This window comes from Phoca vitulina, unplaced genomic scaffold (assembly GCF_004348235.1).
Source record: "Phoca vitulina isolate PV1807 unplaced genomic scaffold, GSC_HSeal_1.0 scaffold1, whole genome shotgun sequence".
Taxonomy (NCBI): Eukaryota; Metazoa; Chordata; class Mammalia; order Carnivora; family Phocidae; genus Phoca; species Phoca vitulina.
The window spans coordinates 65,302,788-65,322,230 of record NW_022589704.1 but is presented as its reverse complement, the minus strand read 5'-3'; the positions used below and the strand labels follow the sequence as shown (position 1 = coordinate 65,322,230).

At 36.5% G+C, this 19,443-nt stretch overlaps 1 protein-coding gene across 3 annotated transcripts in view; it reads left to right on the top strand.

The window, feature by feature from the left end:
- Positions 1–19,443, top strand: part of CSRNP3 (cysteine and serine rich nuclear protein 3) — a 188,874-nt gene that overhangs the window by 12,507 nt on the left and 156,924 nt on the right. For 2 of the 3 annotated variants that reach the window (XM_032409111.1, XM_032409100.1), the window contains one exon: positions 5,228–5,398. In XM_032409111.1, coding sequence (XP_032265002.1) covers positions 5,251–5,398 — 148 coding nt within the window. In that variant the 5' untranslated portion in view covers positions 5,228–5,250. Of the gene's footprint in view, positions 1–5,227; positions 5,399–19,443 lie in introns of those variants that run through there. The other variant, XM_032409120.1, reaches the window with a different exon arrangement.

Here is a 19,443-nt window from a genome sequence, read left to right as displayed (position 1 = left end):
AGAAAGAAAGAGAAAGAAAAAGAAAGAAAGAAAGAAAGAAAGAAAGAAAGAAAGAAAGAAAGAAAGAAAAAGAAAGAAAGAAAGAAAGAAAGAAAGGAAAGAAAGAAAGAAAGAAAGAAAGAAAGAAAGAAAGAAAGAAAGAAAGAAAGAAAGAAAGGAAGGAAAAAAAAAGAAAGCCAAAGAAAACTTTACTTTTTTGGACCTAGGAAATGCGAGACCTTTTTGGGGACTCTGAAGTAGAATTATAAAACTTTTGACTTCTAACAAATACACAAAAAATAGCATAATCTTTTTGATGCTTACAAATTTAAATTAAGCCATCTGTACTTCCCTGTTTGCTAACATTTTCTTCCAGCCACATGCTCTCAAAACAGTATTCTGTGTCCTAGGGTGACTTAATATTGTTTAGGACTGTTTCCACTTGACTATGTGGATGGGGAAAACTCATCCAAGGACATTCATAACTTTTCTTTGGTCTTCCTTCCCACTTCTTACTGCAGAAATCTGAATGGGGGAGCATCTTAATCTCACAATTTAGCTTCTCCTGCATGATCTCATGTCTGTTGCCATGGAAATAATTGTAGTATTGCAATTTTAGTCCTACAACCAGAGCACACTCCAGTGGGATCAGATTGGCAGACACAATCTGTAGGATGAATTCTCTCTCTTTCAACAAGTGTCTGCTATACTTTGGGACATTTTTTCCCCCTTACCTTTCCTTTCTTTGTATTTCCTCTGTGTTGAAGTCTACATCCCATCTCTCTTCAATGACTTTGTCCAAGATTCTTCAGGGCCACCACGGCCTAAAAGCATAAATATGAGAAAATCCACATAAATTATTTATATTGATTTCATATCACCTAAGGAAAATTTTTCAAATAGTTTCCTATAACTAATAAACTTAAGTTTTACCAACATTTTAAAAAATCTATCAACAGTTTTCAGTCTTTAGGATCTTTCCTATAATTCTTCTAAAATCTCTGTAAGTCACCTGAAGATTGGAAAGTCACTTCAACCAAATAATGAACGGTTATATTAGGTTACTACATGACTTTTTAAGCTGGAGACTGTCTAACTTTTAAACAGATCCAGAGTCCTATAATCCCTGCAGTAGCAGGTGATTGTTGTATATTTGACTTTTTAAAAATCTAGAATAGGGGCACCTGGGTGGCTTAGTCATTAAGCGTCTGCCTTCGGCTCAGGTCATGGTCCCAGGGTCTTGGGATCGAGCCCCACATCGGGCTCCCTGCTTGGTGGGAAGCCTGCTTCTCCCTCTCCCACTCCCCCTGCTTGTGTTCCTTCTCTCTCTGTGTCTCTCTCTGTGAAATAAATAAATAAAATCTTTAAAAAAATAAAAATAATAAAAATCTTGAATAAGTAACTTTAGAAAGGATGGTGAATCAAATAGTTATTAACTCCTTGCCTCTATTTTCCCATGGATAATGGCCATTGTCCATTTATTCTCTCTTTTCTGCCAAACTAAAAGAAATATTCCTTTAGAGTGACAAAGGAAAGCTTACTTTTTTATTGTTAATTTTATTTGCCAAAGCAACATCATAAAGTGGTACCAATGTATCTGAATTGGTCCTATTTGAAACCTAGCAGCTAGGATGGCCTTCACTGTCATAAAATAATTGTTAAATCTAAAGACAGAGGTGGTTCTAGGTAAAATTAAGTAATCCTATTGCTTTGGGAAGCACTTTGGTTCCCTTCCCCTTCTAAACTCTTTCTAAATTCTTCCTCCCCAAAAGAAACTATAACCTCTCCAGTCCTCTGACTAGTCAGGTTTTCTGATTCTAACTGCTCATCTGAGGCACTAAGTCCTCTCTAGGTATGTTCCTTAATTCCAGACCTTTCCCTTTCCCCATGAAATCTGTCGTCCCTTTACCATCGGCCCTGTGTTTTCTTGTGAAATAAGCGGCTAATGGGTACACCTTTAAAAAATATAAGTCAGATCTTGTCACTCCATTACTTAAGGCCTGTGGTGGCTTCCATCTCATGTAATGGCCGAAGTCCTCCCAGGTGCTACACAATCTAGCCCCCATTCCCCTCTGCCCTAATTGTGCACTATGCCCAGCCCAAGACCTTGGCACACATCATTTTTTTGTCCTGGAATTCTTTTCCCCCAGATATCAAAATTGCTGGCCCCATTACCTTCTCCATATCTTCATGATATCCTTCCTTGCTGTGACATTAGCTCTCCAATCAATTAAAAATGGAATATTTTCTATCAGCCAAACTTGTAGTCACTATACCACTTAACTGCTTATTTTTCTCCATAACACTGATCTCCATATGACATATTATATATTTAATTTATCTGTTTATTATTATTTATCTATTTGACTTTTTATTATTATTTACTTATTTGACTTATCTGTAGCTAGTAAATAAGCACCACTGGAGAAAGGAATTTTTTTCCTGTGCTCTAATTTATCATTTAATGATAAGATAGTCACTAGTTCCTGATAGAAGCATCTATTGAAATGTTTACTAGGGGCGCCTGGGTGGCTCAGGTGGTTGGGCGTCTGCCTTCGGCTCAGGTCATGATCCCGGGGTCCTGGGATCGAGCCCCACATTGGGCTCCTGGCTCAGTGGGGAGCCTGCTTCTCCTTATCCCTCTGCTCTCCCCCTGCTCATGCTCTCTCTCTCTCTTTGTATCTCTGTGTCTCAAATGAATAAATAAAAAATCTATAAAAAATAAAAAAATGAAATGTTTACTAAATAAATAATAAATAACCTCTAAACCTCTAAAGGGCAAAAAACAAACAAATCTCATTTCTATAGAATGGCATAAATGACTAAATGAGGACCCTCAGATTCACTTTCTCAATAATTTGAACTGAGGTGTACGGAAAGAATGAGTCAACTAGTGTTCAGAGTTGAAACTTGTGAGATACAATGAAGTAGAGGCAGATCTGTCCAAAGCCAAAGCCATGCACCCACTGGGGATATAAGGAATCAGAAAACAAAGAACAGAGAGAGTCAGTCAGCAGAAAGACTTGGAACAAGTATATCCCAAGGAAATGTAGCTACTGCAACAGGAGACTGTGAGGTCAATGAGAGGCCCAAGGAGGGTAGACAGTCCCAAGGTCGCTACGTTTTCACGAAAGTCACTCTAGTTAGACTTGTTCTGTGTTACCAAAAGGCATAGATAGGCCTGCCATGCTGAGATATAATGGCTTCAGATGTTACCTTTCCTTGGTAGCATATATCATGCAATGGCTTTTGTAAAACCAGTTTGTTCCTCCAGCTGATATTTTCTAGCAAAGGCATTTTGGGTATTGTGCTGAGTAACTGGAGAAGAGAATGTTTTGATTTCTTAGTCTGTGAGCCCTTCTGCGTCACCTATCTGAACCATTCTTTGTCATTCTTCTAGAGCCAGTCCAAGTTGGGCTTTAAATTACAATGTAATCTAAAAATTGCTCCTCTAATTTTATAAACAAGATTAATAAGAGAAAAGGGGATGGGGAATGTAAAACGTAACAGTGCAAAGGACTGATTCTGAATGTGAAGGGGACACCGGCCAAGTGTTAGAGCAGCTTCAGCGGGGAAAGCATGGGGCTAGAATGACCTGGACCTTAGTAGCAGCTTCCCCCTTTGGCTTGGCTATGCATCCCTACTTCACCACAGTTCATGCTACTTACTACCAGCTATCTCCTTGGTTGTGAGAACATTTATTATTGTGCTTATGCTCTCAGAGTGATGTGGGCTGGCAGGGTTTGAGGATCCAGAGGGGTCCCGCAGGACCAGCCAAGAGGGTCCTTGGCTTTGCACAGGATAGAAGAGAGGAAGAGAGAGCAGAGTTTACAGAGAGAGAGAGTGCACATACAGGCAGAGCTTCCGGGAGGCTTGGAAGGGAAAAAAGAGTGAGTCTCATCTTTGCTTGGGGCCTGGGGTTTTTATTGAGGATGGTGGTCTGGTGCACATGTCTTCTCAGGCATCCAGGAACAAAAACAAGTGTTTAGGTGTCCTCCATGAGTCACTTATGCTCTGGAGGCAGAGGTCCTGGTGAGTCAGTGGTCTTGGAGAACCCTGCCCGGTCACTCCTTAGATGTTATCTACTGCGCTGGAAGACTCCAAAGAAGTCATTAACTCTGACCTTCACAAGGAGTATGTGCATTATCTGTTCTATAAGGCATGTGTAATGTGGAGACGTAGGTCCTAATAAGAATAGAAGCGGGAAAAGGAGCAAAAAAAAAAAAAAAAAAAAAGCAGTTTTTCATGGTTTCCCTTTAATTTTCCTGTCTCAGTAGGGTAGAGGAGTATTTCCTGATACCTTTGTTACAAATAACAGTAGACAAGAAAGAAGACTGAGATGACTTCATGATTTTATTACATCTGACCCTCTTTACTCATTGAGGCTACCTGTCACTGGAGGAACTGCTGATCATCTTAACAGTTACTCTGTAGCTATGAAGAAATTATTATTCTCAGAGGTTTAATGACTCACCTAAATTGACATTAACAAATTTTTTAAATACATCAGGCTACCTCTGACTGGCTTTCACTGACCATGTTGATGCAGAGAGTGAGGAGTCTCAAATTCATATTTTATCCAGTAAAAGATTTAGGGACTGTGGTTTACGCTGCATAAAATCTATTCAGCCAACCTCCTGGGCATAGGACTCAAGTATTCCCTGCAGCTCTGCTGAATTGACTAGAAACATGATAAGGCATCTAAATTCTGCAGGTATAGCCAGCCATTCCTAGCAACCAATTTGATTTTTGACGGACAAAGAGCCCCGGGAAAGTAGATGCCTTTGTACCCGAGAAAAAAGAAATCTCAAGCAAGACAGACATGCCTTAATCAGTATGCTCTGGGTATGACAGCATGCAAGTGAGTGATCTGTTTTGTTCTGAACTCTAGCTCTGTCAATGACAGTACACGATTTACTAGAACAAATCAAATAAGTGTGGTGGACTCCTGTTTTGACGTTTCAACACAGTGAACCGTATTTCCTTATGCCGTGCTCTGATTCCACCTTCTTAATTTGGGCTTTTTCTTATAAAATGCCGTTGTCAGAAATGAGAATGCAAATAACAATGAATCAGGGTAGAATTGTTTCCAACACTCTCAAACATTGCGGGGAGAATAATTTCTGCACAGAGATGATAACGTGGTAAATGCAGTTCAAAAAATTACAGCCTCAGAAAACGATTTGGAGACTTGGACTATGCCGTGGTCAGACGTTTCAGGGCTCTGTTGTTCCTGGTCCTGTTACAGGTACATGTCACCGCGCTGCAGCTATGAGTGGAATTTTAAAGGGGAAGTTTGAAGAAATTGACGGCTCCTCACCCCGCTCCTCCGGGAGGGAATCAGATGATGAAGTTTTTAGCTGTGACGGCGCTGAGAGTGTTGATAGTGTCAATCCGTCCACTTGTAATGCTTTCACTGGTGAGTATCTGAAGCTGTATTTCAGGCTGTACTCTATCTAAACTGTGTTGGATGGTCGATTCCCAGAGTTTCTCTCTTTATCCACTGTCTTATATCTGCTCCAAGTTTTTCATCATATCAGACTTATTTGTAAAACGTGCTATCATTTTGGTTCATTAAATCTCAGTAGCATTCTTCTGTTCATCTCTATGGGGTGAGCCTGAGAGGCAGGAATGAGTCCAGCTGAAGGTAAGCCATTGAAAAGGATTTCCTCTGGGCCTTTAGCCTTCTAAAATCCATCTTTTTGAAATCTGATCAGTTGAGCTTTTTTGAACTTCTAATAATACTGGTCAATGAGCTATGGAATTTGCAGCGCTCGGTCCAGCACATTTATTTCCTAGGTGACAAAATGGTGTTTGTTTTTAGAAGACTGCTGCTCTGAACTCAAAGCCTTGAAAGCCCTCAGCTTCTGTCGCTTGAACCCTGGCAAACCTCAGACTTGAGGCCAGGTTCATGCCCTGTAGTAAGTGCCACTTTCTGCACGTATATAGCTTTCCTAAGCAGTTAATGTGAACAACATCATTTGCCTTTGTGTGGTATGTTCTAACTTAAAATTCTAGCCGCTCCAAACTGCCTTCCTTGTAACTGATGTACATGTAACTGATTTTGGAATAGGTGAATCTTTTCCAACATCTCTGTGTCCATTCAATCCCAGTCATTAGGGAAAGAAGGATCCCTAAAATAGCTTTAGAAGTTAATCATCCAAAACAGAACTAAACAAGGTCACATAAAGTCCCAGAGGATGATGGATATCAACTTCCTTTTAAAGCTCCTTTCCAGAAGTAAAGGTATAAATTATCCAACACAAAAGAGAGGTCTTGTGGGTTTTTCTTTCCATAATAGTTTTTTCTATATTATTTTTCTGAGGCATTTGTGTTTGGGGATTTTTACCAAACTTACCAAAACAACCTTTTCAAATTCACACTGATGTTCATGCAATGTGGCTCTACAACCCCTGAAATTCCATTTTTAATACTCTTTCCTCCACTCCCAAGAATTTGAAAGTTTGATATTCATGAATTCTCCCTCATCTCTGTGAGAAGCATTTAGAATAAAAATAGGTATAATTTTATAAGACCGTTTAGACTTTGTATCATTTATCTCTTGACTAAAGTTGAACTTACTTTTATGAACTTGTGGGAAGTATAAAAAGTAAGGAGGAGATAAAGGAAAACTTACAAGAAGGGAGAAAGCAGCAGCTGTTTCGAGAATGGGATTCTCTAGTTACCTAGGAAGGTTATTGTCAGTCAGTAGTTTTGGGGGGTAGGTTTGTTTAAGATTTATCCGTAGCCTTTCACCTCTTCTAAGCGACTGTCGCCCTGTGGAGGGCACACACCTTGCTTTTACCCGCAGTGCTGAAGAATACTGAGCAATGAATAATGCTTAGACTTCTTTATTGAGTGATTGGATTAAATTTAGATAATTCTTTTCTTCTTTTTTATAATAATTATCTTCTTTGACAATAAACATTGTACATATTTAAGATGTACAATATGATGTTGTGATACATGTATGCATTGTGAAATGATCAGCACAATCAAGCTAATTAATATTCCGTCACCTCACGTAGTTAGTTTTCATTGTTGATGGTGGTGAGAACACTTGAGATCTACTGTCTTAGCAAATTTCAAGTAGGCAATACATTATTTTTATAATTTCAGACAGTTTTTAAAAGCCAGAGAGAATGAATCTACTGGCTGTCTTTATCCTTAGTGTATATTTAAATACAAGACCCTCAAGGATGCTATCGAATACCTTGCCTGTGTACCTTGGAGAGTTCTCCTTCACCAAGCCCTAGAATACTGCAGGAGCTGCCTAGAATTTTTTGACTTTTTCCCCTTAGCCACTCCTGAAAAACATCATCAATCTAGACTCTATTTCTTTGAGATACCACCTCACCAGAGCAGCAATTTCCACATGCCTGTGTTGTTTTTTTTAAACCTTCAGCATGCTTTCAACCTCCCTGGTGTCTATGTCTCTCCTAAAGTTACAAGTTGACTCTCTCCTGGAAAAATCAATTGTAGGACTCTCTATGCAAGATATCTATTGATTTCTATAGATTGTGAGTTCACAAAGTACCTATAATGTTCATTTAAACACCATCAGGCCCTACAATTGTGGCTCAAGATGCTTTCCAGATGAAGGTGATGTTCTGGTAGCTTCGAGGAGTTTGAAAAATTATAGGTCAGGCACTTGTTATGAGCACCTGAGCGCCCTGGAAAGGTAAAAGCTTGAGTGGAGAGTGGTTTTATTTGGATAAAATAAACTATTTGATAACTATTTGGACATCTGTTCACAAGTTTTCTGTTTCATCCCCATCATGAGAGTCTGTGGAGGAGAAGGCTCCAGGGTGCAGAGGGGAGAAGTCAGGTTGATAAAGAAAGTTGCTTCAAAGTTTCAGTAGCTCTCTTCCAGCACTGTTGCTAATGTACTTAGTGAATTTTCAAGGGTTTTGAGGGAAACGTTTACCGATGTGACTCTGTAAGGAAATGGTATGCATAATCGAACAACTCGTGATTGAATGTGTGATCAAAACCATGATTTGAGATAAATAGTGGGGAGGAGGGTAGGAAAGAATGGATGGAAAATGTGACCTATGGATGGTTTCCTGTTATTGTGAGATATTCTTAGCTTAATCACCAATATAAACCTTACTGATTATTTCATAAAGTTGGGCAAATGGAAGAAGAAAACCCATTTTAATTTCTTTTGAGAGAATCCAACACTGTGTAACAGAATAAGACGAAAACACTGGTGAAGAGTCAACCTCATTTTGAATTCAAAGAATGTTAGGACTAGTAGGGCCTTTGAGAACATCTAGACTGTTTCTTATTTTTACAGATGTGGAGACTGAGGCCCCAGCGAGAGTAACTAGAGAAGAATCCAAATGTCAGCTATTGGCAGAGGACTTTGTTGTAGATCCTTAGAGTCTACCTTTCTACTAGACTGCAACTGCTGCCCTCTGATGGGGCTGTTGTATCACTGACCACTAAGTAGGACCCAAATCATCAAGAGAGAGATATTGGCTGTATCTTTCGTGCCAGCTCCTCTTAGAAATAGGATGAGTTTATCTTTTGGTGAAAGGGCAATTGGCATTTCATCTCTTGTCTTTTTTTTTTTTTTTTTTCAGTTGGTTTCTAGTGAAAGTGCTAGTATCTCTTGGATGTAATATAGTGCCGGTGATGAGTTTATGAATAAATTCAATGAGCTAAAGAAATAGTGGACAGAAAATTCAATTTGAGTGTGAATGAACACTTTCCCTTCCCCTTTCTGTAAGTAAGTGACAAGGCAGACTGTTGAGACTTCCCTTGTATGTCACTGACATTGATGGAAATATCTTACAGCAAACATGTTGTTTTACATTTCCGCGAAGGAAATTGGTTTGTCTTGGTGACATAATGCTACTTGTGATAATGTGAAAATGCTACAGTGAAAAGAAGATGAGATGAAGTATGCAGTGTGCATCTTTAACAGCAGCTAACAAATAGGGGGTTATTTCATTTACTTTAAAAGTAAAACCTTTGTATATTCCACTTTTGCCAGAGGGGTGAACGGACATCCTGGACTCCCTAGGAAAAAAAAAAGATAATGATATCTTTCCATCCCTTGAACGGGTGGACCCTACATTACTTGTTCAATAATTCAAGACTTCAGAAACCCACTTACCTTGCATTTCGATTAGACTCACTTAGTCACAGCTTCTGGCTGAATGCAGTAATTATATTCCATTTTACTGCCTAGGTACAGAATTGGCTTTTATATTTGCTTGTTTGTTTTAAGCCCTGAAAAACTTAAATTTGGCTTTAAACTTAAAAGCACAATTGGTCTGAATTTCAAATACATTTTTATATATATCACTGTTATAGTGAATCTAGAAAAACAACACTTACTGCTTGTGGTTTTAACTCTCAGTTAGCAGCCATAAAAAACTGAATGTAAAGGTGTTCCTAAGTGAAGTTAATGGTACTATTTCTCACAGTATACAGTGATAAAGCCCTAGTAGGATGGGATCCAAAATATATCATAGCAAATCTTCTGATTTCCCACATCTATTATTTACTCAGGATGTCTATAGATGGAATTGATAGGGTAGCTGTATTTCTTTTTTTTTTTTTAAAGATTTTATTTATTTTTATTTGACACAGAGACAGAGATAATGAGAGAGAGAGCACAAGCAGGGGCAGCGGCAGGCAGAGGGAGAGGGAGAAGCAGACTCCCCGCTGAGCAGGGAGCCTGATGCGGGGCTCGATCCCAGGACTCCGGGATCATGACCTGAGCCGAAGGCGGCCGCTTAACCGACTGAGCCACCCAGGCACTCCGGGTAGCTGTATTTCATAAGAGCACAAGAATTAGAGTTGCTATTAAATATTAAAGACACCATCTTCACATTAGTGATCAGAATATTTTCATCTGACAATGTAATTTCTTTACACATATTTCATAGAGTATTTGCATGTTTTATAAACCTCTTGATAAGAATCACATCCTTATTTTGGGGTCACCTAGGAATAGTCACAGGCAATAAATAGATGATTGCCCAACTGCAAAAGATGGTGACTTAAAAAATGGATCCAAATGAAATTGAGGTGATTAAAATTCTACTAACCATTTTCAAAGCCCCATGATCTTTTGGCTTTGGTTTGAATACCAAAGGTTGACTGGCTTTATACTTGTTTATGATGGTGACGATGAAATCATAGTGCCTGAAGCAAATGTCCTTGTGTTTCTCAAAAGATTTTAAAATTCATCATGCAGATTAGGCACTCTGATGCTTTCTGACAGCTCGAGGGAAGTATATTTGTGTGCATGTGAATGCAAAAAAGAATTAAATCTGGTCTTGCTTAAAAAAAAAAAAAAAAAGAGCCAGTTGGTGCTATTTCTGAATTGGCTGTGATATTTAACCATTTCACTCTGGAGAGTACATGTTTGTACTCTGAAAATGTTCCTTTTTTTTTTGTCTGAGGAATTTGGGAGTAAACTGGGAATGTTTTAGGGCCACAGAATTGTTGTAGCATATGTCTTATATGTTCAGCTACAGTGATCTGGCATGAACTAGAATTGTTAAATATCTCAAGTTTACTGAATTCATTTGACAGTGGGATTAAGGTTAAAAGTATCGTTTTCACATGTAATGAAGAATGAACAATCATAATAAGTATAATTAAGACAAATATTTGATTTTCAATCAAAGGTCAGCTCATAAAAATTAGAAAGACACTTTTAAAAATGATATTTAATGTTCAAGTAGGAAAGTGTAGTGAATTAAAATTGAAATGGATGCTCAGTTTGTTGTATTTGGTTTTATTTTATCTCACAAATATAATAATAGAATAGTAATAAAGATTGATTTATGTAATTTAGAATTCTAGGACTTCGAATGAAATGTTATGAAACTTGATTTACATAATGAACTATTAAATCACTTTAAGATCCTTAATGGATAGCTGCCGTGGTCTTAATTAGCATGACCAAAAAAGCAAACTCTATTAAAACAATTTACAAAGCAACATGAAAGCTAGGGAAGATTGCTAGACAGAGTGCTAAAAGCACTAGATATTTCTGGCTGAAATGCAATAGTGAGTCCCATTAGTTGTGATATGGTAAAGACCTGAAATGCATGTAAAACTACATATTTTTATGCCATGATTGGATGATCATGGTAATGGATATATTGTAAGATGTAAAATGTACACATTTAGTATTAAATCATCTTAATAAAATTACTTTTAAATATTCACAATTGAAGAATATTTAGTATATTTCATCCTAAAATGGCTCTGATGCTTACAGCTTATACATTTTTTAAAAATGTATATACTTTAAATCTTAACAATGTCAGGTTTGTGGTACTTAATTCCATCCCTGAGAAACTTGGTTTGGAAGAAATAATGACTATTAATTTTAAACATGGTTATTTTTTCTAATATAGCCGTCCTATTTCACAATTTCTTCAAAGATGCTGCTCACTATTTTCTTGTTATGTCAGATCTGACTTTCTGCTGTTTGCTATTTCTATGACAACCGTCATTTTAGCGTGGAGAGAGTAGTACCTATTTTAAATATATATACGTTTTCAGATACACACACACACACACACACACACACACACATTTTAAGAATATTTTACTTACCAAAATAATTGATCATTAGGCTGGCAATTATCATGGTCATTAATCAATACTAAAATTAAATGTTATGCTAAGATCATGGCTACATTAGGACATATATATCTTACATTTGTCCTAGATTTTTAAAAAACTATGCATAAAGCTAGAGAGGCTGCTAAAGAAAATCTAAGAATTAAACTGGACTTAAGTAATTTATGGGTACTAATAAAGAAACATACATAGTTAGAAATTCCCCTCAATTATGAGGTAAATAAAAGTTTTGATGAAAAATTTATAAATGAATGGAATCCAAAAAGGATAAATACAGCCTAAATAAATATTGTTATATTTCAAATAACTTTTTTTAAGCATACATTAGCTTCGTAGCCAGAATATGGAAAATGGTTGAAATTTATCATTATAATTATTTTAAGCTCCTTGATAGTAAGAGCTGTAACCTATACTCGCCCCACATTGCTTAATGGTAATAATCACAACAAGCTTTATTGAACATTTATAATTTGCCAGGCATTGTGCTAGATGCTTTAAACAAATTATTTCATTTCATTCTGATGTTAGGTCTTAAATAAATTTATTTCTGATTGCCATGTTCATGTCGTTTTTGAAAAAGGAAATGTTTAATTGAGTAAATGATTTATTGTTTTAAACATGACATGAGTTAACTGAAATAGGCTAATTGTAGAGAAATTAAGATTTTTGGATACAATTGGGGTGACCTTCAACAGGTGTAGACTCAGGAAAAATGTTTTTATATCAAATTTTCATGAAATTTCCAATTTATGCACACAATATTGCCAGTATAAGTGAAATCCCTCTCCAACCCCTCTACATAGCTTTACCAACCTTTAAGTTTATTCATTAAGTCAGAATATTCTAAGATTAGAACATTGAAGTATTTTGAATCAATATGTTTAACATTTACTTACTACTTTTAAAAGCTGAATGTATAAAAATTTTAGCTTTAAGGATGATTTTTGCAATATTTTTTCTTATGGTGAAAAATAGTATAGAACCTATATACCACACAATTAGTTAAATAATCTATGGAAAACCCATACTGTCAATTACTATGTGGTCAATAAAAACAGTTGAACAAATGTATCTATTGACATAAAAATATATTCACATTAATAAAGAAGTTTGCAAAATTATATTACATTTTCATCCCATTTGTAAAATCATATATGTATGAGGTAGGTATAAAATAAGATCTAGAGGTAAAAAGAGAAACATATTTTCTGTAGAAATATAGAAAACCTTAAGAGACATTTTCTCTGGGTAATAAAATTATGGATAATAAGTTTTGTTATTTATATATTTCTCAATTTTCACAATATCTATATATTTTCTCAAATTATTTTCTTATATTTTTCACCTAATAAGACTTGTGTTCATTAATTATAATAGCTTTCTAGATTTTTCACTAATATAATTACTGCTGTTATGACATGCTCATAGATAAATCTTAGAATAAATCCTTAAAAATGGAAATCATAGTTAAAAGGGTATCATTTTAATTGTCCTCCAGAAAGCTTTACCAATTATATGCCTACTTTAAGTAATTGAGTGCCTATTGCCCCACATTTTGCCCGTATACACCCTTTGGCCAATTTGGTTGGTAAAAACTGATTCCACTGGTGTTTTAACTTGAATGTCTCAGAATACTACGAAGCCAACTACTTATATGTTTATCTATCTGCTTTTTTTCCTGTGTATATAAATGGTCTATTTTGGTTCTTTTCTTATTATGATGATGATTTCTCTTTCATTGCTTTATAATATTAAGGATTATTTGATTAACACATATGCAATAATGTCTTTCCTATTTTGCCATTTGTCTTTTAACTCTGTTTATGTTTGCCATAGAAATATGTTTATGTGGTCAAATATATCATGGATTTGGCTTTTAGGAAATGCTTAGGCAGAACTTCTCTGCTCCCAAGATTAATTGTGCAAAAATAATTTCTTCTAGAACTTTCATAACTTCCTGTTATATATTTATATCTTTAGACCAGTTGAAAATTATGTTGGCATATTGTGTGAAATCGAAAGATAATTTTCCAGTTTTCCAAAAATCATATACTGAATAATATATTTTCTATTAATATGAAATTGTATTCTTTTCTTGAACCAAATTCTTACATACAATAGGGCCAGTGTCTGTGGTCTCCTTTCTGTTTCATGATCTGGGTGGTCATTCCAAAACCAACAATAGTGTTATGTTATGACTCTATAGTAAGTTTTACTATCTCACATAAGAGTTCCCAATTTTCCTTAACCAGAACAGAAACACCACACACTACCGTACTCTTTAAAGGCTCTATAAGCTATTTCACATGATCATTATTTGAATTTTAAAAGAATACTATCAAGTTACCAAACAAACCATTGCTATGACATTGGAATTACATTAAATTTGTAGGTTAATTTGGTTCACAAGGAAGGTTAACATCTTTGCTATATTGCTTTTGCATTTTAAGAATGCCAGATATCCTTTCATCTTTAACTGTTATTTTGCCCACAGTAGAGTTTTGTGCTTTTCTTCTTGCCATGCATTTTCCTTGCTGAGTCCCTAAGTTTTTAAAATATTTTTGTCCCTATTATGAATGAGACTTTTTTATACATGTTGTAACAGATTATTTTTGGTACTAAAGAGACATTGTTTTTCTTTTTTTAATGGAAATCTTCCTAGGGTTGCATCTTTATTTGGCCATAGGATATTCTTTACCCTACATGAAGGAGGTATCTTTCCATTAAGAGTTTTTAATTAATAATCACTATAAAGTTACATCAAAATCCTCATTAGTACATATCAAAACAATCCCATTTTTTATGACCTGTTAATATTATGAACTGAAAAATATTTTTCCAAATATAAAACTATTATTGCCTAGAGTCTATTACATCATAAAGTAATTTAATCTCACATGAGGAAGGGCACCTGGGTGGCTCAGTCAGTTAAGTGTCTGTCTTCGGCTCAGGTCATGATCCCAGGGTTCTGGGATCCAGTCCTGCATCGGGCTCCCCCTCAGTGGGGAGTCTGCTTCTCCCTCTGGCCCTCTCCCCCGCTCGTGTGCACTCTCTCTCTCGCAAAAATAAAAATAAATAAAATCTTTAATCTCACATGAGGATCAAATTTAGTCTGGCAATGTGTGTGCATTAAAGGGCCCTTAGAAATGTTCAAGGTTAATTTAAAATCCATTTTAAAATGTGTTTCATTAAGAAAGAACAAAGCTGAAGGCAACACTCTTCCTGATTTCAAACTATATTATAAAACTATAGTAATTAAAGCAATATGGTACTGACATAAAAACAGATACATGGATCAATGAAACAGAATAGAGATCCCCAAAATAAACTCATGCATATATGGCCAACTAGTGATTCACAAGGGAGCCAAAGTATGCATTGGAGAAAGGTTAGTCTCTTCAGTAAATGGTGTTTTAAAAACTGGATAGTCACATACAAAAGAACAAAACTGGATTCCTATCATACACCATTCACAAAAATTTCATTTTAATTTTGAATGCCTTTGAATCATTATCTCATTTAATCCTCACAAGACAACCTATGAGATGAGTGAAGGTGGTGATCTTGGTGGGATTATTCCCATGTTACAGATGAGGAAACTGAGAAGAAAATAGCATAAACACGCCTAAATTCCCACAGTTTGTACATGCTGGTGCTGGAATTAAAACCAGCTCATTTGCCAGAGCCAGCATTGTTAACCACTACACTCTGACATTCTTTCCTGCTTTGTCGGAGATTAGTTGACCATAGAGTTGAGGGTCCATTTCTGGGCTCTCTATTCTGTTCCACTGATCTATGTGTCTGTTTTTGTGCCAGTACCATACTGTCTTGATGATGACAGCTTTGTAATAGAGCTTGAAGTCCGGAATTGTGATGCTGCCAGCTTTGCTTTTCTTTTTCAACATTCCTCTGGCTATTTGGGGTCTTTTCTGGTTCCATACAATTTTAGGATTATTTGTTCCATTTCTTTGAAAAAAGTGGATGGTATTTTGATAGGGATTGCATTAAATGTGTAGATTGCTCTAGGTAGCATTGACATCTTCACAATATTTCTTCTTCCAATCCATGAGCATGGAACGTTTTTCCATTTCTTTGTGTCTTCCTCAATTTCTTTCATGAGTATTTTATAGTTTTCTGAGTACAGATCCTTTGCCTCTTCGGTTAGATTTATTCCTAGGTATCTTATGGTTTTGGGTGCAATTGTAAATGGGATCGACTCCTTAATTTCTCTTTCTTCTGTCTTGTTGGTGGTGTATAGAAATGCAACTGATTTCTGTGCATTAATTTTATATCCTGCCACTTTACTGAATTCCTGTATGAGTTCTAGCAGTTTTGGGGTGGAGTCTTTGGGGTTTCCACATAAAGTATCATATCATCTGCAAAGAGTGAGAATTTGACTTCTTCTTTGCTGATTTGGATGCCTTTTATTTCTTTTTGTTGTCTGATTGCTGTGGCTAGGACTTTTAGTACTATGTTGAATAGCAGTGGTGACAGTGGACATCCCTGCCGTGTTCCTGACCTTAGGAGGAAAGCTCTCAGTTTTTCCCCATTGAGAATGATATTCGCTGTGGGTTTTTCATAGATGGCTTTTATGATATTGAGGTATGTACCCTCTATCCCTACACTCTGAAGAGTTTTAATCAAGAAAGGATGCTGTACTTTGTCAAATGCTTTTTCTGCATCTATTGAGAGGATCATATGGTTCTTGTTCTTTCTTTTATTAATGTATTGTATCACATTGATTGATTTGTGGATGTTGAACCAAACTTGCAGCCCAGGAATAAATCCCACTTGGTCGTGGTGAATAATCCTTTTAATGTACTGTTGGATCCTGTTGGCTAGTATTTTGGTGAGAGTTTTTGCATCCATGTTCATCAGGGATATTGGTCTGTAATTCTCCTTTTTGATGGGGTCTTTGTCTGATTTTGGGATCAAGGTAATGCCGGCCTCATGAAATGAGTTTGGAAGTTTTCCTTCCATTTCTATTTTTTGGAACAGTTTCCATTTCTATTTTTTGGAACAGTTTTTGGAATAGGTATTAATTCTTCTTTAAATGTTTGGAAGAATTCCCCTGGGAAGCCATCTGGCTCTGGGCTCTTGTTCGTTGGGAGATTTTTGATTACTGCTTCAATTTCCTTAGTGGTTATAGGTCTGTTCAGGTTTTCTATTTCTTCCTGGTTCAGTTTTGGGAGTTGATACATCTCTAGGAATATATCCATTTCTTCCAGATTATCTAATTTGCTGGCATATAGTTGCTCATAATATGTTCTTATAACTGTTTGTATTTCTTTGGTGTTGGTTGTGATCTCTCCTCTTTCATTCATGATTTTATTTATTTGGGTCATTTCTCTTTTCTTTTTGATAAGTCTGGCCAGGGGTTTATCAATCTTGTTAAATCTTTCAAAGAACCAGTTCCTAGTTTTGTTGATCTGTTCTACTGTTCTTTCGGTTTCTATTTCATTGATTTCTGCTCTGATCTTTATGATTTCTCTTCTCCTGCTGGGTTTAGGCTTTATTTGCTGTTCTTTCTCCAGCTCCTTTAGGTGTAGGGTTAGGTTGTGTATTTGAGACCTTTCTTGTTTCTTGAGAAAGGCTTGTATTGCTATATACTTTCCTCTTAGGACTGCCTTTGCTGCATCCCAAAGATTTTGAACAGTTGTGTTTTCATTTTCATTTGTTTCCATGAATTTTTTAAATTCTTCTTTAATTTCCTGGTTGACCCATTCAGTCTTTAGTAGGATGCTCTTTAGCCTCCATGTATTTGAGTTCTTTCTGACTTTCCTCTTGTGATTGAGTTCTAGTTTCAAGGCATTGTGGTCTGAAAATATGCAGGGAATGATCCCAATCTTTTGGTACCAGTTGAGACCTGATTTGTGACCTAGGATGTGATCTATTCTGGAGAATGTTCCATGGGCACTAGAGAAGAATGTGTATTCTGTTGCTTCAGGATGGAATGTTCTGAATATATCTGTGAAGTCCGTTTGGTCCAGTGTGTCACTTAAAGTCTTTATTTCCTTGTTGATCTTTTGCTTAGATGATCTGTCCATTTCAGTGAGGGGGGGTGTTAAAGTCCCCCACTATTATTGTATTGTTGTCGATGTGTTTCTTTGATTTTGTTATTAATTGGCTTATATAACTGGCTGCTCCCATGTTAGGGGCATAGATATTTACAATTGTTAGATCTTCTTGTTGGATAGACCCTTTAAGCATATATAGTGTCCTTCCTCATCTGTTATTATAGTCTTTGGTTTAAAATCTAATTTGTCTGATATAAGGATTGCCACCCCAGCTTTCTTTCGGTGTCCATTAGCATGGTAAATGGCTTTCCACCCCCTCACTTTCAATCTGGAAGTGTCTTTGGGTCTAAAATGAGTCTCTTGCAGACAGCATATCGATGGGTCTTGTTTTTTTATCCAGTCTGATAGCCTGTGTCTTTTGATTGGGGCATTTAGCCCATTTACATTCAGGGTAACTATTGAAAGATATTAATTTAGTGCCATTGTATTCCCTGCAAGGTGACTGTTACTGTATATTGTCTGTGTTCCTTTCTGGTCTGTGTTACTTTTAGGCTCTCTCTTTGCTTAGAGGACCCCTTTGGATATTTCTTATAGGGCTGGTTTCGTGTTTGCAAATTCCTTTAGTTTTTGTTTGTCCTGGAAGCTTTTTATCTCTCCTTCTATTTTCAATGACAGTCTAGCTGGATATAGTATTTTTTTATTATTATTATGTTATGTTAATCACCATACATTACATCATTAGTTTTTGATGTAGTGTTCCATGATTCATTGTTTGCGTATAACACCCAGTGCTCCATGCAGTACGTGCCCTCTTTAATACCCATCACCAGCCTAACCCATCCCCCCACCCCCCTCCCCTCTAGAACCCTCAGTTTGTTTCATTCTTGGCTGCATATTTTTCTCATTTAGTGCTCTAAATATATCATGCCAGTCCTTTCTGGCCTGCCAGGTCTCTGTGGATAGGTCTGTTGTCAATCTAATATTTCTGCCATTGTAGGTTACAGACCTCTTGTCCCAAGCTGCTTTCAGGATTTTCTATTTGTCTCTGAGACTTGTAAGTTTTGCTATTTGATGTCGGGGTGTTGACCTATTTTTATTGATTTTGAGGGGGGTTCTCTGGCCTGCTGGATTTTGATGCCTGTTTCCTTCCCCAAATTAGGGAAGTTCTCTGCTATAATTTGCTCCAATATACCTTCAGCCCCTGTCTCTCTTTCTTCCTCTTCTGGGATCCCAATTATTCTAATATTGCTTCATCTTATGGTATCACTTATTTCTCGAATTCTGTCCTTGTGATCCAGTAGTTGTTTATGTCTCTTTTTCTCAGCTTCTTTATTCTCCATCATTTGGTCTTCTATATCACTAATTCTTTCTTCTGCCTCATTTATCCTAGCAGTTAGAGCCTCCATTTTTGATTGCACCTCATTAATAGCCTTTTTGATTTCGACTTGGTTAGATTTTAGTTCTTTTATTTCTCCAGAAAAGGCTTCTCTAGTATCTTCCATGCTTTTCTCAAGCCCAGCGAGTATCTTTAAAATTGTCATTCTGAACTCTAGTTCCGACATCTTACTAATGTCCATATTGATTAGGTCCCTGGCAGTTGGTACTGCCTCTTGTTCCTTTTTTTGAGGTGAGTTTTTCTGTCTTGTCATTTTGTCCAGAGGAGAACAGATGAATGAGAGAACAAAATGTTAACAGGGTAACAACGACCCCAGAAAAATATACATTAAACAAATCAGAAGAGATCTGAAACCAGGGGAAAAGAAAGGGAAAGAAAGAAAAAAGAAAAAAAGAATATGATCAAATATGATCAGGCTGGTGAATAGATCAGTGC